We start from the raw sequence: 21,522 nt of genomic DNA on the forward strand, positions 1-21,522 counted from the left end.
AATTGAGATATAAAAAGAAGACCTTTCAGTCTTCAGTAGCAAAATAATCCATCCCCTCCCCTGTTAATTCCTGTACTCAGAACACCAACCAAGCGAGGCATAAAGAACTCATTTAATTGAGAGAGTGGTATCTTGCGCGGGTGATAACGCCATGTTACATGTATGTTCAGAATAAGACATACACCAAACCAAGCCTATTACTCCTTCGCTCGAGTTTCATGATGTGATTTCAGTTGTCGTTCGTAATTTCGTTTCGTTACTGTACCAACTGGGGAAAATATGTCGGTTTATTACTGTACTGTAGGGGCAGCCTCCTCTTGCATCCCAGATTCCAGATTCCAGATCTCAGATCCAATCCCCCCTCAAACAAAGGCTAATCGTAACACACACCATCGCATAGGATTCGAAACACTATGATTATTCATCCGAAGCTAATTTCTACGCACATGATATTACGTTAGTATGTTCTGAATCCCGTATTCGGCTAGAAAAGGGGTAGGTAAGGAAGGGTTGAACATACCAGCGTAAACAGGCGCCTGCCACGCTTTCGCCTTGCTCTTCGCCTTCCGATCACCACCCCCACTCCCACTCACGCTGCCCATGCGGCTCATGCTCTTCCCCTCGCTACTGCGGCTCGTTTTCGTGGTAATGCTTATGCTATCGCTGTTATTGGACTTTTCCCTTTTTACCAACTGCGGTGATAATGGTGGTGGTGGGGGAGGTGAAGTTGCAAGTGGGCTCGTCGCGACTGTATCCATAGTCATGCCGTAGATGACCTGTATATCGTCCTCGTTGACACCGCTGAGCTTGCTGATCGGCGCGACGGAAGCGCAGGCCGCAGCGGCGGCGCGTTGCGACGCCAGGCGCATCTCGTCGAAATCGAAATTCGACTCGCGGTGCGGATCTAGGTTGCGGGACTCGCAGTGGATGCGGCCCTTTGATTTCTCCTTTGAGCCAGGGGGAGGCAGGCCCAGCCCGCATTTCACGCATAGGATGATGTTGAGCCGTTCTTGCACCTGCTGTGCCGTGGGGCGGTCTTCGGGGACGGGGGAGATCATTGTCCCGATGAGTTCGAGGGTTGGGGTTATGCCGCGAAAGATGCGGTCTTCTTTCTTCGAGGCATCTTTCTTGAGAGTCGCGATCCAGCTTTCCACCTGCCCGAGGTTCTTGTGGAAGGATGCGTCGGGGAGGCCGCCGCCGCGTCCTGGGGTTTTGTTTTTGGCGGAGCGGTGCGAGGCGAAGTTGCGTTGGGCGCGTTTGAGGAGGAAGGTGAGGATTTCGAGGAAGATGGTGCCTAGACAGAAGACGTCGGATTTCTGGGGGTCGTACTTCATAGGTCCCCCTGAATGCTTGTCTGTTTTGTTGGTGGGGGAGATGGGAGAAGTTGCCGAATTGGAGCCGGTGGATGAAGTATGGATTGATGAAGTATCGTTGGTTGTAAGTATTGAAGGCAAAGTAGGATTTCTTCCGTTGGAGCCGGCCGAGTGGGCGGAACTACTATTGCTGGATCCAGAGGTTCTTTTGATAGTTGATGCTCTGACGGTTGAGCGGACGTTTGGAAAGATGACAGGAGCTGGGGCTTGGGGACGTGCAGCTTGCTCAGGAGCGGAATAATCGTAGGACTCTTTATCGAATCCCCTTTTTTCGCCAATGAGATTCAAGGTTGGAAATATTGAACAATCTCCCAGGAAAATGTGATTCTCGTCATTCAGCATAATATTCGAGGGTCTGATATTGCTGTGGGATAGGCCTGCGCTATGCAGGAAAGCAAGCCCATCGGCGAGACAATGGATCCAGTTCAAAAGTAGGAGCCGGCGGTCTTGCTTTGCTAATATCTTGATGGACTGAGGCGTCACATTGAAGAAGGACTTCAAGGTGCTATCGTTAGCAGGCGTGAGGAGGAGGTAGCCAGAGTCGTGATGGATATAGGAACCCCAAAGACACGTGAGATGGTCATGCTCAATGACTTTCATAGCTTCGACGCCAGAGAGAAACTCTTCCTTCGGCATACGACCTGCTGTGGTACCAAGAGGGATTTTGCGACGTAGGAATAAATCATCCGATCTTCCAGGGAGGTGCACCTTGTCAAAGTTGCTCTGAGTGAGTCCTGCTATCTGCCCGACCGGCCGTTTTTCAGCCAACTCCAGGGGCACAACTTCATCATCATCGTAGACCACTAGCTCGCCTCTCTGAATATTCCTCAAAAGATAAGTGAACTGTCGCTGAAAGAACTTTCTCTCGAGCTTTTCATCTTTGGTTTTGGTCAGGCGAAGACGTTCAATCTGATCCAGCGGCACAGGCAAATCATCGTCGTCCCAAGAATCATCGATAATGCCGAATATCTGGTCCGGAACTCCAAGGTCGACCAAGACTAGAAAGATGCGTTTGGCCTTCTCCTCGATCCATTCTATGTAAGTATCGTCTGTCAAGCCATCGCCGAAACCTAGCGGTTGATTTAATCGTAGCTGTTCGTCGGGTCGTAGGTTCGACAAGACAAATTGGCGAGTGACTGTCGCTTCGATGCGTTCCTCATCCCACCACATGGTCGGCGTTTCGAGCACAATGCCATTTGTAATGCGTGGAGGCGCGGTGCCTGCGAAGCTGGAGTATATATGGGGATTAACAGTAGCCTGCTGTTGCTTATTTAGAACCTGTGAGTTCCGTCGATAATCCATCTCCACCGTCGATCATCCAATTCCCACGTTCTGTTCACGTTCACGTCCAAAGTTACTATACTTCGTAGTCGTACTCAGTAGTGCGAGTCCTGATTGGTGGGTTGCGCTCAAAGATAAAAGATAAGGGCGTGGCGTGGCGTGGGATAGGATGAGATGAGATGAGAGATCACCAACCAAACACTTTCCTGTCGGATGCTTTCCCACCCAAGCGTGAGCGAAAGGGGATCGTGAGGCCTTTTGTTGACTGGGACAAGGTCAAGTCTAGAGGAGTCGATAAGGTTTACAAGAAATGAATGAGTACGGATAATGCTCCGTACAGGCGAAATGCATGGTGTATCTGGGGCAAAGCTTGGCCTCTTGGGGCAATCCAATTAACCCAGTAGGCGTCAGCACAAGTTCAGACGGTCCAAAAAGAAAAGCTTGCTTTATCGGCATCCTTGCAATCAGGACATCAATCACAGTAAAACCCACGACGCGGGATGGTGGGTAGGATGGGATGGTTATCAGAGGGGCAAGGCAGCCAGCCCTGGTAGGGTGGAGTGGGGTACCCAATATTACTTACAAGTAGCTACTCGTACATATCTACATACAACTATTCCGTACTCGTACTTCTTGACTTTGCATGCAGTATGGATCGTATGGTATGGTATGGTATTATTGGCATTTGATATTTTCGGATTTTAGTGTGTGACAACTTACTTCACTTGTATCTCGCGCCTTTCTCATCCTTATCAAAATTGCTTGTCTGGGAACTCTGGTGTACCAGACGCCATGACTGAGTTGAGTCTAACTCATCGCCTGCCAGCAAGCATGTACAGGTCATTGAACAAAAAACACCGTTTTGCTCACAAGAAAACAAGCTATTCGTCGGGCCGAGCCTTTATCAGCTTCGCCACGGAGCATTTCTGCCGCTATCATCTTCCGGATAGGAGTACAGTATCATTTAATATATTGTGCCTTTGAAAAGTTGCGGCTGTTTCGTTGTAGATCTTCCTGCACAGCTGTCAGAATAGTCTATTCTTCCGCCAGTCACCCAATAGCCTGGTGGTACCCAATTAGGGAACAATGACGCTCTGTCTATGAACTATCGTATCTTTCAATTCTGATTTAGGATATGGTAGGCCACGAGCCGGCTCTTGCAATGCACAATGCCAAAAGGAATAGCTGAGGCTTCACAGGAGACCGAAACGAAATGGCAGCCCACTGATATGGTTCGTCCGGAATTGAAAGTGCTCGGATCAGCAAGGCGTATTGTACAACTGTTGGAGCCACCCCCGCTAGCTCTGTGATACTAAAATCTTACATTGCGTCTTGTAAACTCGTAGCTTTTCTCCTCATTTGGTGACATGACGCATGTTAGGGGTCCCAATGGGAGTACCAAGTGTGTTGTACCAGAAAGACACTGCAAACCGATCAAGCTGGACTTTCAAACAAGCACTCTCCCAGATCCCAGCCTCGGATCAACTGATGAGCCCAAGGTCATATGAAGATGATGCCCAAGATCGACCGTCGTCGGGACCCCTGGATATTACATGGCTAGCTTCTTAATCAAGCACATGGCTGCCATGCATCGACCCGCTGCCAAGAGGTGTTGAAAGGATGGACCCGAAAACGGTTGGTCTGTGTGTATGCATACGGCTTCTTTTGGATCAGGATTAGAGGCCTGACTTGATCATGGAGACAATAATGAAGACTCTGCAACGCGCCGCGGCTGCCGTTCAAGATGCCACCAGGCATGGAAGGAAGAACATTGACACGCACTATTCCAGGATAGTTCAATTGGATGAGATACGAAAGAGGAGGGAAACCACAAGCTCTGGAACGGAGTAGATGTCGAGATCAAGAAGAACGCTCAAAATAGAAGGAAGAAAGCAGGAACGGCAGGGATACTTGCTTGGGAAAATCACGTGTTCCGATTGGCCAGAAATGTTGCTCGAGTCTCCAACATGAAATCATGTTGTCCTACTTTTCTGATTATTTGGTATCTCAAAGAAGTCGTCTAGTGAAGAGAGCTTTGCAATTCATAAACCCCGTCGATATCTTTCAAATGCCGGAAATAGATTTACTCTTTCTCCTGCTGTCACCATTACGATTCCTCTCAAACAGCATGTGATATTTATCTTGGAAGTTCCCTGCCTAGATATGCTTTATCTCTAGCCGTTTTCTGTGCCTTCTAGCAACATCACCATCTTCTTTTGTCCTTAGTTGCCTCTATAGTTAGCTTAGTGAGTTAGATTGCTAAAGTACGCTTCATGATAGACGACGTATTATGCTTTAAGGAACTCTTCAAAGCAGTGCTACTCCCAAAGGCCGTCTCTGTCAATCCACCCCGGCCCGAAAGTACAATCTGCGATGAACCAATCGATAGATAGACGAACATTCCTCAAACCCGTGCTCGTGTTACCTGAGCCTCAATCTCAAACTTGAAGTCAACGTTTACCCCTTCCTCCGTACATTGGCGAACAGGTAAACCCCTCAGCCATTGGGCCTTTGCCGAAGACAAAAAGCAGAACTGTAGATCTCCCGCCAGCAGTGCGAAATGCAGCAAAAACTCCTTTCGAGGTGTCCTCTACCACCCTATCCTTGAAAATAAATAATCACATGTGTCACTTTCCTAATGTATACTCTTGCTGCACTTCGCAATTCCCAAAAGCAGGTTTGTTTTCACTTAGGTTATTCTGTATAAAGCCATTGCGGGGCAGATAAATCAAAGACATAATTCGGACAACTACGGACGGAGTATTGATCAGCCACAGATAAAGATAGCCTCCAAATCTGCGCTTGGTCCCATCCCTCCGTACTCCCGCAAAACTTTCCGTGACGTTTATTTAAAGAAGACTATTCGTGCATATCACACCTATTGAAATATTTCCCATTATTTGATATTCAGATAAGACTTCATCAACCATTTCATCACAACCTATATCTCTCAAGCGATAAGGGTTAGTTCTCTCCGTAGTTCCCCTAACCTCGGGTTTAAAAGCAGTTGGTTGGTCACTTGTGATGGACTTGCCGCATTGGGCAATTAATGTCTTGGCAACCAGATTTTGTCGCATTTCGTAATTTTGAGATGATGTTTTGTTGCAAGTCGCATCCTGGCCTGGTTACTGTTTTGGTGCGAGAGAGGCGTTTTCTGTTGCACGTCGCGGTTTGGAAGGCGAGGCTGAGAGAGATTGATGTCTTGGAAATAAAATAGGATAAAGACCTATGGGAATGGCGGGTATTAAAGTGCGTATTCTCCCCCAGACGCCACGCTAAAAGACTTGGAGACTATTTGGAGTCTCTCTCTCAACAAGAGAATAGGTAATGTTAATCAATCTCCACTGCGCTTGCCAAATGGCGCAACAAATCCGTTGCCGGATATCAAAGAAATTACTTCCATCCAAGTTCTTCCATCACCAAGAAGCACCCCCCAACGCCCCGCCAAAAACGCAAACAAGAATTCCAGAACCCCTCGGAAAGCCTATAAATAGACTAAGCCCTCACTACAAGCCTTAATCCAATCCCTCAATCCCTCATTCAACAAATCCAAACATAACCTCGAAGCTATTCAAATCATCAGCCTCCGTACATATCAATCAAAGACACAGAACAAACTTACGAATAGGGACCTCTTCAAAGGCAACGCCCATCTCCAACGCCTCAACCGCAGCCTCCAACCTGGCCGAATTATAGCAGTGGTATTCTTGTTGTAACAGCAGCATGCGTTCCCAGCACTCGGCGTCGGTTTCTGTGACTAGGGACTTCTTCGTAGAGGGGAATATGGCCATGGATGGTGAGGGCGAGGGAGAGCGAGAACAGGAACGGGAGCGGGAGAAAGAGAGAGAGCGAGAGCGTCGGGAGGAGAGAGACGAGGAGGTGGAGGTGGAGCGGAACGGATGGAGATATAGCATTATGCTGGTTGCGACCCGATGTTTGTAGAACGGGGGGTGGGCACGTGATGGATATGTACTTCGGTACTTGAAGTACAGGTAAAGATATTCTCGTACAGTACAATAGGTAGGTAGTAGTAGTAAGCACTGCAGATATTGATATGGCTCTTCAAAACCTTTGAAACAATACAAGTATGTGCGCTCACCACCAGTATATATCAGCACAAAGAAAACTCTTCAATGGACGTTTGCAAGAAACAAGCAAGGAACTGAGTCATGAAAAGGGAAACGTAGCACTTTAAACTAAAAAAGTACAACGTCAATCAACCAACAGCGCTGCTGGTGCTGGTGTGATTGCACGTCTGTCGTCCAAGTTGCCGCCGATGTTCCCGGGATGAGCATCGCATCGCATCGCATGCATGGCAAGTCAGTCAGCACCAGCGCCCGACTATGTCGCATTCAAGCAAAGCGTCTTACTCATGATCAGCTATTCAAATAGACCAGGTGAAAACTAATTATACTTTCTTACTTGCGGATACAGTTTTTACAGTCAGAAGTGAGAGATGACCCGGTTCTGATTCCGTGCGAGAGGCTGGAGATAACGAAAATATACAAATGACCTGGCTTTGGTAAAACAAAAAAAGGCAAAAAACTTGTGTGTGCGAGGAATTAGAGATGACGAAAAGTACCGCTTGACCCGCGCAAATAAATTAGATGTGCCGGGCTTAGGACTGCCTTGTAGAGGAGAAATCGTATGAGATGCGGGGTGTGTCAGCAGGTTATTATCATGCCGGAGAACTTTATTTAGTGATCGACGGACCGCTTTGGGTAAGGGGACAAGTGAGCAGTGGGCGAGGGGGTGTCGGTGTGCGATTTGCAGCAGGGAATGCTTTTGAGAGGTTAGCTGAGTGCTTGTTTGCATGCGATGTCGGATGGAGGGGTAGATCTTGGAAGGTGTGCCGAAGATGGTGTTTTTGCTTTTCGATCAGATGAGATGTACACGCGCACCATCTCTTCTATGCCTCTTGTTTCATAGATAAGGAGCGTACCATGTGCTCTCTAGACAGTTTCTTTCATTCCATACAATATATCGAAATGAGGAGATAAGAATGAACGGCTCGAATCTGCCTCGCGCACCTTCAGCAACGCAACTTCAGCCCGCTCTGCCGTTCAGCCCATCCTCTACATAGAGAAGCGATCCCTTAAAGACTATCAGTTGAATGTATTTTACCGCAGGAACATACTGTTCTCTCTTCGTTGATAAGCCGTGTCCGAAGCAGTATCGATGGGCGAGAGGATGCTGGCGTCCATCAAATACTACGCAGAGGTAAAGCGAAGAAATCCTCTTAGGCCTTCGTCGCAGCGATGCATCCTTTAGGACTCGACCTAGCCTCTAGTTCTATATATCTGAGCGTAAGCCCAGCAGAAATGGACCGAACAGCGAAGAAAGGAGGAATTGTTTGTATGCCCTCTCTTTCTATATCGAAGCCAAGAAGCCCTCGATTGCCGGTGTGATACGTCGCCGGGGACGATGGTACATATCCTCCCCCTCTTTCAAGCCAAAGCGATCAACCACCAGCCATCGCTGCCGAATTCGCGGTTTCAAGCCACGCTTTATGAAGTCTTCGGGGCCGAATTCGATTTTAGTCGAGGCTTGCGTCCAAGACGACGACGAGGGATTCTACGGATTCGGGTCTGGGTAGGTACCTAGTTGGAGGAGAGATACGCTGGAAGCGAAAACCGAAATCGAATCGTCAGTTGGGAATGTGAAGACGTAGGTTGTGTTGCAGGACCCGTTGGCCTAGCATTTGCATCTGTACAGTTGCACAGAGAAGGGTTTTGTAAAATGCACCGGGTGAAATTGTGAGATTCGGTTCGACATGGAGCTGAAAGTTGCTTCCGCCACACGGTGGATAATGTATATACCTCCGTATATAATCGTCCGGTTTTAGCGAGGCCTACTTCGTCGTTCCGTTTTAAACAGCTGCTGCAATTTGAAGGCCCGACTTTTTGGTATGATACTTGGACCTCCACCAAACTTCAACCCATTACGATAACTATCGAATGATATAAACTGGGCAATTCTGCAGCTGGACAAATCTTTCTGCAGAACAGAGGCTTTGAGCTATGACAATCGTATAAAAGACTTCTGGGAATTACATAAGGATACACGCGACGCAAAAGCTAGTCGAGAAACATGCCATCTCAAGACGAACTTATTTTGCCTCCTTGTCATTATCACCCCCCTTACTCTCCTTACTCTCCTTACTCTCCTCGTCTTTACCCTCATCTTTACCCTCTTCCTCACCTCCTTCCTCTGCCTCTGCATCTTCTTCTTCGGATTCCTTCTCTAGTGCTAAACGTCTCTCCTTCTCCTCACGCTCAAGGGCCTCCCATTGAGCATCCCTGTCACCCTTAATATAGTCCACGGGGCTCTTGAGAGAGTGATCCGCCCTCACAATCTGTCCTCTGCCAACCAAGGTTGCCACGATGGAAGCACCAACGAAGAACGTCAGCACAAATCGGTAGGTCGAGTACCAGGCCGGGAACCATCCTTTCACTGTAGCACGCGCGTCTGCGAAGTACAAGAAGTTGAAAGCCAGAAATTGTGTAATGAGGGCGTATTCTACCGGCATGAATATTGTAGGCCAAGCAACTGCTGGTGCAATAACTCCATACATGTATCGACGATAACTGTGGTATCCACCATATCCCGCATACTCCAAGCCCCAGTGGATGGCTCCGAGGAAAGAGATAATCTGATGAGTATTAGACATGCTTGTAATGGGCCATAAGGGTACTTACCACTGCGCCATATCCAATTTGAATTGGAGTAATCAACTCAAGCAGTTGATGAGCCGTCTCTGGAGAGAAGAGAACTCCCGTACCATTGGCATGGGCGTGATTAATATCCCAAGCCAGATACACGGTTGAGAGGGAGGTGGCAGCATATGGTATAACACCAGCAGCGCCGATATACAAAGACTCTCTAGGGACTTCATTTAGGGAGAATGTTTCTTTTATAGTCTTCACATCTGACTTTATGCCAGCCATCATGTCGGCGTCATCCTCCTTTTTGTGACCGCGATCGAAAACGGGAATAGCTGAAGATGCGGTCGAGACAGCCTCAGGATGTGGTTCAAGCTTCGATTCTGCTACTTTTTTCTCTGATTTCGTATCGATCTTGTCGTAGGGTGGTCCTGCTTTGTTGGTTGCAAACAGAGCTGCGCCTGTGTTGGAACGGGGCAAAGAAGCGAGGACCTGGGGCCGTTTATTGCTCAATTGGCGTCGAGGAGCAGCATTTCGAAAAGTGGCGGAAGCTGCAGAGTAGCTTGATCTCGACGTTGGGACCTTTGCGAAGTTCTTTACGAGTGATCGCGTGGCTGTTGTGCGGAGCATTGTGTTGTTGATTGATCGCAGCTGAGATAACAAGTAGAGCGCTCAAGCTTCCCCGCAATCCGAGGGGTTGTTGTTGTACTACTGTATCTCAAATCTGGACCTATAAGAGCCAATTGGTGACGTTGGAATGCACAAACTCAACTGGAATAACAGCTTGGAGGCAGTGAACCAGGTTATTCACAATGGTGAAGTGAGGAAAAAGGAAGGACTTCAGTTTCCCCTTCCCATTCCAAAATAGCAAGCTCAGCTAATAGCACAACTACGTCACAGCCGCCTGTGCCCAACCGAGCCTAGTAAATGTTGTGGAGCTGGCACAACCCACCTATTTGTTGGCTGGGTTGGTTACAAGGCTGTAGGCAGATACTTCGTATGAGAGATCGTACATACTTGCTTGGAAGAATACATAGGCAGATAGGTACACATATGCATCTTTGAGATCTTCAACCAAAACTTATTGCCTGCAAAGTGAAGACTTCGAGGATCGTCCTTGCCAACTTCAACTGCGCCTCAGCTGGCGGGGGAACTTTGATCCACCTACAGCAAGCACCCCTTCCTTCCTCCTTCCTCGTCTCGTTTGCCACGACACGACTCCTAACTCGCTGCTTCCACGAGTGCCGAACAACTGTACGAAAGTAATGATCTGATGACCTGAACGAGAACACGTTTTGCCCCCGCGATAGAGCGCGACCCGTACTCCTCGATGCTGTTGACGACGCCTTCTCGAAAACCTTGATCGCGAGATACCCTGCCAGGGTGAAGGCGCCCACTAGCCAAGATGTTGGAAGGTCTTGTTTCCTCGTTGCTTAACCGCTTCTTGGGCATGTACATCCGCAACTTCGATCCTGGACAACTGAAAGTGGGAATATGGGGAGGCGATGTGACGCTACGAGATCTAGAGCTACGGCGAGAAGCTCTCGACCAACTGAAGCTGCCTATAAATGTAGTGGAAGGACATCTGGGTCAACTCACACTGAAAATCCCGTGGTCGAATCTGCGAGGACAGCCTGTGCAGGTTGAGATTGAGAATGTCTTCCTCCTTGCTGCCCCGAAGGAGGATGCGGAATATGACGAAGAGGAAGAGGAGCGACGGAGACAGGCAGTCAAGATTGAGAAGCTGGACAGTGCTGAGATGTTGAAGGACCGCAACCAAGAAGGCATGAGCCAGGAGGAACAGCAGAAAAGTCAAAGCTTCACGGACAGCTTGGTCACCAAAATTGTCGACAATCTCCAGATCAAAGTCAAGAATATCCACGTCCGCTACGAAGACTCGATTTCGGCTCCTGGCCATCCCTTTGCCCTTGGTTTAACTCTCGAAGAATTCAGTGCAGTGAGCACAGATGGAGAATGGAAGCCTACGTACATACAAGACACGGCTGGACCTACACACAAGCTTGGCACTTTAGGTGCACTTGCTGTTTATTGGAATACGGATACCTCGCTATTAGGGACTGGGAGAGAGGCAGAGGTTGCCGGAGCATCTGTTGCTTCACATGAGGAAATGCTATCAAAATTCAAGGAGATGATTGTGCGAGCCGAAGACCCAGAAACCGGGAACCACCAATTTATTTTGAAGCCTGTCAGTGGGCAGGCAAAGATCGCCATCGATAAATCCGGGAAGTTGGATAGACCACATATAAAGGCTGGCTTGATTTTCGACGAGATTGGACTTGTTCTTGATGATGATCAATACCGAGACGCACTCATGATGGTAGACTTATTCCACTATTTCATTCGCCACCAAGAGTACAAAAAGTTACAGCCAAAAGGTGTATCGCCCAAGGAGGATCCGAAAGCATGGCTAAAATTCGCTGGCAATGCAATTTTGAGTAAGATCCATGACCGAAATCGGAGATGGTCATGGGAATTCTTTAAAGAAAGGAGGGACAATAGAATTCGCTATATTGAACTTTTCAAGAAGAAAAAGAAGCAAGCAGACCAGATGACACCAGATGAAGTCAGCGAACTAGATAAGCTAGAGTGGAAGCTTGATTACGAGGACATGCGCTTCTGGAGATCACTGGCTAGGAACCAGCTGAAAAAGGAGAATGTTGGCATCAAGAAGACTGAGACAGCTAAACAAAATCAAGGCTGGGTCGCTTGGGCGTGGGGATCTAAGCCCAAGGAGGAGGAGGAGGCTGATCCAGAGACTACAATGACTGAGGAGCAACGCCAAGAGCTGTATGATGCTATTGACTGGGACGAAAAGAATGCACTTGCCGAAAGTGTTGATTTACCGAAAGACACCGTCAAAATGCAAGTCGATGCATCTCTGAACACCGGCAGTTTTACACTCAAACGCGATCCCCATGATAACGTCGTCGAAGTTCTTAGTCTCTATTTTGATGGATTCCGTGCAAAGTTTCTTCAACGACCAGAATCTTTCCTGGCCGATATCAGCCTCAATGGCTTGAGAGTCAATGACGGTACGACACCGAACAGTCTATTTCCTCAGATTGTGCGCGTGAAAGATGCGCCAGATACGCCAACACAGAAAGCCTTGACAGACGGGCAAGATGACGAGGAAGAGAACGTTGTTGATCCTTTCTTCCAATTCCAATTTGAGAAAAACCCCCTGGATGGCGCCAGCGATCTAGCTCTTACCGGCAAGCTGAAGCCTCTCGAGATCATATGGAATCCACAGTTCCTCGTTGGCATAATACAATTTTTCAAACCTCCCGAGAGACACATGGAGTCCATTGGGGCACTCATGGAAACGGCTGGTGCGACCGTAGAAGGCTTACGCCAACAAACTAGAGCCGGGCTCGAGTTCGCTCTGGAAGAGCACAAGACTCTCAATGCCAAGCTGGATCTCCAAGCTCCTCTGATCATTGTTCCTGAAAGCATAACTTCGAAATCGACGACATGTCTGATTTTAGACGCTGGTCATATCAGTGTCAACAGCCAACTCGTCGATCAGGATACCATGAAAGAAGTTCAGGCAAAGCAGAGACAATCCTATACTGATGAGGACTTCAAGCGCCTCGAGTCATTGATGTACGACAAGTTTTTGGTCAAGCTTTCCTCCACCCAAGTCCTAATTGGTCCCTCAATTGAGGATACCAAGTCACAACTCGAGAAGAGGGACGACACCAAGTCGATGCATATTGTCGAGAAGATCAACATTGATTTCACAGTCGAAACTTCAATCATTCCGAAGGCACCAAACCTCACAAAGGTTCGGATTTCAGGACATCTACCAATTCTCCATGCTTCGGTATCAGACAAGAAATACAAAAGTCTGATGCGACTAATTGAGGTTGCCATTCCAAATTTGGACAAAGAAGACGAGCCTAGCCAGTCGTCCGCCCAAGAAAAAGCGGTGGCCCGGCCTCGTGCGCAAAGCTCAATCTCCAACAAACTCGACAAAACTAACCAGCGCGATGCATCTACGTCGTTCAAGTTCTCAACCCAAGAAGCTATTGTCATTCAGGATGAGTCGGATGACGACGACGAACACGAGTTTGAGGATGCATCGACAGGTAGCCCCAATGACGATCTCAAGATTCAACAACGCAATTTTGAACTCAAATTCGAGGTTGATCGTTTGCAGGGCTCGCTTTTCAGGAGTGATCCTGAAGGAAAGAAGCCAGATCAACTGCTGGTGGAACTTGTTGCTGATAATTTCGCCCTGGACCTCTGCGTTCGTCCTTACGATTTGATCATTGACGTCTCCTTGGAGTCTCTGGTCATTGACGATTGCGTTGACAATCCCTCTGCCGAATTTAAATCGATCGTCTCATCGGGTGACGTTGAATCAGAGACTCAAAACGATCTGATCCACGTAAACTTGATAAAGGTCAACAGAGGCTCACCGGAATTTATGTCCAAATATGAGGGCGTGGAAATCAATATCGACGTCAATTTATCTACCATTAACTTGGTCGTGACCAGAAAAACTCTCCTCACACTCCTTGATTTCATCTTGGTCACGTTTACAAACAATGAATCGGCAACTAGCGGGGCCACTCCTGCACCCAAAGAAATAATGGACATCGAGAACGAGGAGCAGCAAGTTGTCAAGGACAATGACTCCAGTGCAAGCTCAATTAGGATCAAAATTGATCTGAAAAGTATTCGTCTCATACTCAACAACGACGGACTTCGTCTAGCTACACTTTCTCTCAATGCTGCTGATGTTGGCATTTTCGTCATGGGGAAGACCTTACGAATCGGAGCTAAGTTGGGTGACCTGAGTCTGCTTGACGACATAAATCAAGGCGCCTCGACTGATTCCAGCCTTCGAAAGCTCATTACAATCCAGGGAGACGATCTGGCAGATTTCCGTTATGAGACATTCGACCCTGAAGGTGGCAATGCCTATCCTGGCTACGATTCTTCGATATATCTTCGCGCTGGTTCCATCAAGTTGAACTTCTTAGAAGAACCTTTCAGGAAGATCATTGAGTTCCTAGTCAAATTCGGCAAGATGCAAGCCCTTTTCAATGCCGCAAGACAGGCGGCAGCGAATCAGGCCTCCCAGATCCAAGGAAATGCAAGTCGTATAAAGTTCGATATTAACATCAAGACACCTATCGTCGTCTTTCCACGGGTCATGGTTGCAGGCCAATCGAAACATGACCTGATAACTGCTTACCTGGGAGAAATTTATGCCGAAAACAAGTTTGTACCATTGGACGATTCAAAGGATTCTGAGATTGCAATGAAGCTCTCGGCTGGAATCCGTAATATTCGTCTCACATCCGACTTCCATTTCTCAGACGACAAGACCGAAGAGCTTGAACTTATCGACAAGGTGGATCTCGGATTCCAGATGACCTATGCTGAGCATACGCTAGACGCTAAGAGACCTGATATGGAGATTGAAGGAAGCATGACGGACTTCAATCTGCGCATCACACAGACCCAACTGAAGTTCCTCCTGGAGCTTGCCAGGTCCGTCCCGGCGGCCTTTACAGCAGACCCAGACGCGGACGAGCACGACGCTGTTGACGATGTCCCGAAATCAACGGTACAAAAGGCCAGGACTATTATGCAGGACGAGCCTAGTGATAGTAACAACGCTCTTGTGGACTTGGGACCAGAGCTTGGAGTTGACTCTAAGACTTGGACGAACCTTGATTTCTCTTTTCACGTCAACACTATCGGCCTCGAGCTAATTTTAGCAAAGGAAGATGAGCCTGTTGGTAATCTTGAGGCGTCTAGTTTGTCTAAGTTCTCCCTGGATGATACTAAAGTGAAGCTACGGATGATGACTGATGGATCTTTGGAATCCGAGCTTTCGATTCATTCCTTCACAATCCAAGACAGCAGAACCCAAGAAACAAACAAGTTTCGAAAGATCATGACTTCTTCGAACAAGGATGTCCAGCAGTTTATGACGAGCGTGACCATCTCTGGTGGAAAGGAACGCAACTTAATTGCCATTGTTGCCGTCGACAGCCCTCGTATCATCTTTGCCCTGGACTATCTCTTCGCCATTCAGGCCTTTGTAACTGAAGGGTTTGCCGTCGAGGAATCAGTGATACCGGAGGAAGATGAAAGCACAATCGGGTCTCCGGTTGAATCTGAGACTGACTCGCTGAGACCGCCTCTCTCGACCAGAGCCAATACCATCGCCAGTCCTACTGAAACTTCAGCTCAGCCAGGAGAGTCATCAATGAGCATTGCGTTTAGGGTCAATGTCGTTAACGCACAGGTCATTCTCATTGCCAATCCACTGAGCTCTAGTTCCGAGGCCATTGTCCTCGGAACAAAGCAGATCTTGATTGCACAGCAGCACGCCCTGACTTTACAGGTCATGCAAATGGGTATGTTCCTCTGCAGAATGGATCGCTTTGAAGATACTCGCCTGAGAGTACTTGACGACTTTTCCATGCAAATGTCCATGGAAACAAAACCCGATGCAAGTAGCATTCACCTTGATATTGAGCCATTAGTACTACGCTTGTCTCTACGCGATATTCTGCTTGCAATTCAAATTGTCAGTAAGGCGTCAGAGCTGACTGGATCTGGCGATGACGGTGATAAGAAGAAAGCATCCGCTTCCGATGTCAAGGCTAAACAGCTTAAGAGTAACACTGGCAGTCTCAAGCGTCGTACAGCAAGCGGCAAGGCCGGAACTACGGTGAAAAAGAGCAAGTCTGTTATGGCTGCACCTCATTCGGGTAACCAAGCTGCCGGAAAGCAAGTGGTACGAAAGCACGAGGAGCTTACTGCCACTCTGGATGGTATGAGGCTCATTTTGATTGGTGATCTTCACGAGTTACCAATTCTGGACATGAGCGTCAAGAGTTTCACGACTACCGCCACTGATTGGACGAGCACGTTGAAGGCAGACACGAGCATTGATATGTTCATCAATATCTACAACTTCTCGAAATCAGCTTGGGAACCTCTTGTCGAGCCTTGGCAACTGGGCATGCAAATCTCTAAGCAGACAAATCCAGAATGCCTGACTGTCGATTTTACATCCCCAAAGATGCTGGAGTTGACGGTCACATCTGCTTCGATTGCTCTTGCCTCTAAGTCGGCACAGTTCCTGACGCAAGAAGAGGATGTACTATCTAAGCCACGAGGACAAGAAGCACCTTATCGAATCCGAAACTATACAGGGTTTGAGATCAATGTCTGGGCTGATGTCTCTAGCCAGGATAATCAGATGGCGGCCAAACTTGAAGATGGCGAAGAGGCACCGTGGCGATTTGAAGACTGGGAGAAAATGCGTGAGAATCTGTCCCCTGAGAACAACAGTGGAGTTGTTGGGATTAGACTTGAAGGAAGTGGATTTGATAGTATCAACAAGATACCTGTCAATCGCGAAGGGGAGGCTATTTACAACCTTCGCCCTCGCAAGGAGCAGATATTGCATCGACTCTTGGTGGAGGTCGAACTAGGGACGGACAACGTGAAGTACATTACATTCCGCTCCCCACTTTTGGTCGAAAACAAGACTCAAATTCCGGTCGAGATGGGTGTATTTGATGCACAAGAAGGCCACTTACTGAAGATTGAAAAGATCGCCCCTGGGGAGAGCCGTCCAGCTCCTGTAGGTGCAGCTTTCATGAAATCGTTACTAGTCAGACCAGATCAAGGGTTTGGCTACACTTGGTCATCAGAATCTTTGTTTTGGAAAGACCTTCTGAAAAGACCGACAAGAACCTTGATGTGCAAGGGCGAACAGGACAAGCAGACGCCGCCTTTCTATTTCCAGATGCACGCTAATTATGATCGGAGCAACCCTCTCACCAGGTATGTGTTAATCAATGCAGAACAAGATCATAGCTCAAGCTTACCGATGATTAGTATATATCCTTACATGAGGATTCGCCTTTCTGCACCTGTCGAATTAGAAAACCTTCTTCCGTACGACTTCAAGTATCGCATCTACGACAAAAACACCAAAAAGGACTGGACAAACTTTCTCCGGAAAGGGGGTCTCAGTCCCGTCCATGTTGTCGAGCTCTCGCATCTGCTTTTGATGAGTATTGACATGCAAGATACAGTCTTCAAGGCTAGTGAATTTGCCATCATCAATTCAAATAACCAAGAAGATTTCCGGAAGGAGTCTATGTTAGTTTGCAAAGATAAGGACGGGCTGGCGTTGAATCTCCGGCTACATTACTACAAAATTCCAGATAGCGGCGGCGCCTTCAGAGTAACTGTCTACAGTCCATATGTCATTCTCAACAAAACCGGGCTTGAGATCAATATCAAAGCCAAGTCTCTTCTGCAACAAGCAAAAACTGCAGCCGGTCAAGGTTTCCACACAAACTCGGCCGACGCGGACAAGAAAAAGGCATTGCCCTATATGTTCGCTTTTGGAGCCGACGATCAACGCAATCGTGCCCTCCTCAAGGTCGGCGAATCGAATTGGAGTAAAGCGCAAAGTTTTGACGCCGTCGGAAGTACTGTCGATGTCGTATTGCCATCTTCGACCAAGAACACTGAAATTCACGTCGGAATCACGGTCGATGCAGGAGAGGGTAAGTACAAGATGACTAAAGTTGTTACTCTAGCCCCTCGGTTTGTTCTCAAGAATCGGATGAATGAAGAGATCAATGTCCGAGAACCTGGATCATCTGATCTCGTGACGTTGAAGCCTCAAGCATTGCAGCCGTTGCATTTCCTACAGAAGTCAACCATCAAGCAACTTTCGCTTTGTTTCCCAGGGCTGAATAATCAATGGTCATCCCCCTTTAACATCTCTGATCTTGGGACGACCCATATCAAATTGGCGAGAGCAGGCCAACGGCAGAAGCTTATCAGAGTGGAGGTGCTGATGGAGAATGCAACGATATTCTTGCACCTGAGCGCAGAGACCAAGAACTGGCCCTTTTCTATGCGCAACGAGAGCGACACGGAATTCACGTTCTTTCAGGCAAACCCCAACATTGATGACGAGGATACAGAAGATCAATCAGGTTGGCGCCCAATTAGATACCGTTTGCCTCCAAGAAGCATCATGCCTTACGCTTGGGATTATCCCGCAGCAAAGAACAAGGAGCTGATAATCAATGCCAATGGCAAAGAGAGACATATCAAGTTGGCTGAGATTGGTAACTTGATTCCTATGAAGATCCCAGCACCACACTCAGCGACTGGAGCACGTGAACCTAAGATCATCGACTTGAATGTCGCGGCGGATGGTCCAACTCAGACTTTAATACTCTCCAACTACAAAGCTTCTAAGAGTTTGTACAAGCAGAATTCACGGTCCGCATCGACTACCAGTGTGGCTACAGGTTTCGAGGTCAAAGACCAAGATACCAATGTCACGTTCCGCGCACAGCTTAAACTTGCTGGCTTCGGAATCTCACTAATCAACCACCAGCTGCGAGAGCTTGCGTATGTCACTTTCCGCGATATATCGTTTCAATATTCCGAGTCGCCTCTATTTCAAACGATCACGGCTAGCATCAAATGGGTGCAAATTGACAACCAACTGTACGGCGGCATATTTCCAATGATCTTATACCCCAGTGTGGTGCCGAAGAATACGAAAGAGACCGAGTCTCATCCCTCGGTGCACATTCAGGTTACTCGAGTAAAGGACGACTCTTATGGAGTGCTATATATCAAGTACGCTACAGTTTTATTACAACAAATGACTTTGGAAATCGACGAGGACTTTGTCTTCGCGCTCCTGGAATTTTCAAAGGTCCCTGGCGCAAGTTGGTCCGAAACCCACGAAGGAGTCCTCTGTGACGATAGCTTGGATATACCAGAACCAACACAAGTAGAGGCTGGTCAAGATATGTACTTCGAGCTGCTGAATATACAGCCGATGCAGTTGGACCTGTCATTTGTCCGCACAGATCGTGTCAATGTTGAGGACAAAACATCTTCAAGAAACCCATTGATGTTCTTCTTGAATGTCCTGACAATGGCTATTGGCAATATCAATGATGCTCCTGTTCGTCTCAATGCCCTCATGCTGGAGAACGCTCGGGTTTCGGCTGCTGTTTTGTTGCAGAATGTGTCGAATCATTACTCCCAAGAAGCATTATATCAAGTACACAAGATTCTAGGCTCGGCAGATTTCCTTGGAAACCCTGTCGGTCTCTTCAACAATCTTAGCTCTGGTGTGGCAGATATCTTCTACGAGCCGTATCAGGGATTTATCATGTCAGATAGTCCCGAGCAGCTTGGGATTGGTATCGCAAAGGGTGCTACTAGTTTCGTGAAGAAATCAGTCTTTGGTGTTTCTGACAGTTTCTCCAAATTCACTGGCAGTATTGCCAAAGGTTTATCAGAAGCCACAATGGACAAGCAATTCCAAGACCGTCGCCGTATGACGCGATCACGTAACCGTCCTAAGCATGCGCTCTACGGCGTCACAGCCGGCGCAAACTCATTCGTCAGCAGCGTCGCCAGCGGCGTAGGTGGACTGGCCCGCAAACCCCTCGAAGGTGCCGAGCAAGAAGGGGTGGCCGGCTTCTTCAAAGGTGTTGGGAAAGGTGTCCTTGGCTTCGCTACTAAACCCGCAATCGGCATTTTCGACCTCGCCTCCAATGTGAGCGAAGGCATCCGTAACACCACCACCGTCTTCGATGCCGAAGGCCTGGATCGCGTCCGACTCACGCGCTTCATCGGCACCGATGGTATCGTGCGCCCTTATTCGCAGCGCGAAGCACTGGGTCAGTTCTGGCTCAAGCAACTCGATAACGGGAAATATTTCAACGAGATGTACATTGCACATCTGGAACTCCCGCGCGAGGACGTAGTCGTTATGCTTACGTATAGCCGCATCATGCTTATCAAGAGCAAGAAGTTGACGAGTGAGTGGGATGTCCCACTTAAGGACATACAGACAATTAGCAAGGAGAGGACGGGCTTGAGTTTGACGCTGAGGGGCGGTACGAATGGACCGTTTATACCGGTAGGGGAGGAAAGTAGTCGGAACTTTCTGTACAAGAAGATTGGGGTTGCGGTGGGGGAGTTCAATAAAATGTATAAGGCGACGGAATAGAGCATATCCGGACGGATGGTGGACGGGATGGAACGGGACGGGATAGGATGGGAAGTATTACATAGACCTGTCTGGCATAGCATAACTCATGAATTTTCTTTCTACTTGCTCGTTCAGTCGTTGTCGAGTGAGGTTCTCTCTATAATCGTCTTAGATATCCAAGGCCAGCCTTAGAGGATTTGAAAAGAATCTCCATTCGACATCCCTTCGACACTGATACTCGATGCTTCTGCGAAAGTAATATGCTTTGTCGTTTTCTTTCCTATTCGCGGCGGGATCTTCATGGAAAAGATAAGACATTGCGAGGATGAATTAATGAGGCTACTTAGTTTGCAACAGTTGTGGCGAAATCGAACCGGTTGGGAATTTTGGAATTATTTCGACTTGGTACACCTTTATACAAGTCCAGGTTGCACAGTCCAAATCTCAATGACTGTGGGCGGTATATTTCTCGGACGTTAGAGCTAGTCAGGCACCAGGTATGACACAGAGAAAGAAAAGAAAAGAAGGTACGATCATAGTTTAAGTAGACGGTAACTTATCAAGCGGTTATTATGCAGTACCCGCGGGATTTGTGTGTTTTAAATGTTCCACCGGAGGTGAGACAATCAGCGAATTAAACACCCCGGGCCCGTCTTTATTGCTACACTCGAGCATCCGACTCACATCAACCACCTCACTTCACTTCACTCCCATCAAACCAGTCCAGGCCCAATCGAATATATAGATACTACGTTACCCCCCCTCCACGAATTACCCTCATCTACCTATTTAAGCATGCTCAAACACCCACCACCCACCACAAAACTCAAACCTTAAAATTCAAATTCCTCATGCTCATCATTCCCAATATCAACATACCCCGCATCACCAGGACGCATGTTATTCGTACCACTGCCAAGCGGTCTCCTTGAACTTGGATCCTGAGGGGGTGGACCATGTCCTTTTTCTTGGGTGTTGGAAGTGGTGGAGGACGGTGAGATAGCTTTGGGTTTCGCGGATTGTTGTGCGTGTTTATTCTTATTGTTTTTATTGTTGTCATTGTCGCTATTGCTTTCTTTTGAGCTGCTTTTGTGTTCCTCGTCGTGGTGTTCGTTTCCGAAGTAATTACGGTAATTCTCTTCGTCGTTGTCGCTATTGCTTTCTT

At 47.8% G+C, this 21,522-nt stretch overlaps 3 protein-coding genes across 3 annotated transcripts; 1 reads left to right on the forward strand and 2 right to left on the reverse strand.

The window, feature by feature from the left end:
- Window positions 1-421: 421 nt before the first annotated feature.
- Window positions 422-2,675, reverse strand: LHYA1_G005619 (uncharacterized protein; the record flags this gene model as incomplete). Its single annotated transcript, XM_031150563.1, has 2 exons — window positions 422-438; window positions 521-2,675. The coding sequence occupies 2 exons, from the start codon at window positions 2,673-2,675 to the stop codon at window positions 422-424; spliced, it is 2,172 nt and encodes a 723-aa protein (XP_031005260.1).
- A 6,088-nt stretch (window positions 2,676-8,763) lies between these two features.
- On the reverse strand, window positions 8,764-9,946 carry LHYA1_G005620 (uncharacterized protein; the record flags this gene model as incomplete). The annotated part of the gene is made up of 2 exons (XM_031150564.1): window positions 8,764-9,306; window positions 9,353-9,946. 2 exons carry the CDS (start codon window positions 9,944-9,946, stop codon window positions 8,764-8,766), a joined length of 1,137 nt encoding a protein of 378 aa, XP_031005296.1.
- Window positions 9,947-10,721: 775 nt separating this feature from the next.
- Window positions 10,722-20,375, forward strand: VPS13 (Vacuolar protein sorting-associated protein; the record flags this gene model as incomplete). Its single annotated transcript, XM_031150565.1, has 2 exons — window positions 10,722-17,155; window positions 17,189-20,375. The coding sequence occupies 2 exons, from the start codon at window positions 10,722-10,724 to the stop codon at window positions 20,373-20,375; spliced, it is 9,621 nt and encodes a 3,206-aa protein (XP_031005295.1).
- Window positions 20,376-21,522: the final 1,147 nt, after the last annotated feature.

This window comes from Lachnellula hyalina (assembly GCF_007821495.1).
Source record: "Lachnellula hyalina strain CBS 185.66 chromosome Unknown contig00068, whole genome shotgun sequence".
Taxonomy (NCBI): domain Eukaryota; kingdom Fungi; phylum Ascomycota; class Leotiomycetes; order Helotiales; family Lachnaceae; genus Lachnellula; species Lachnellula hyalina.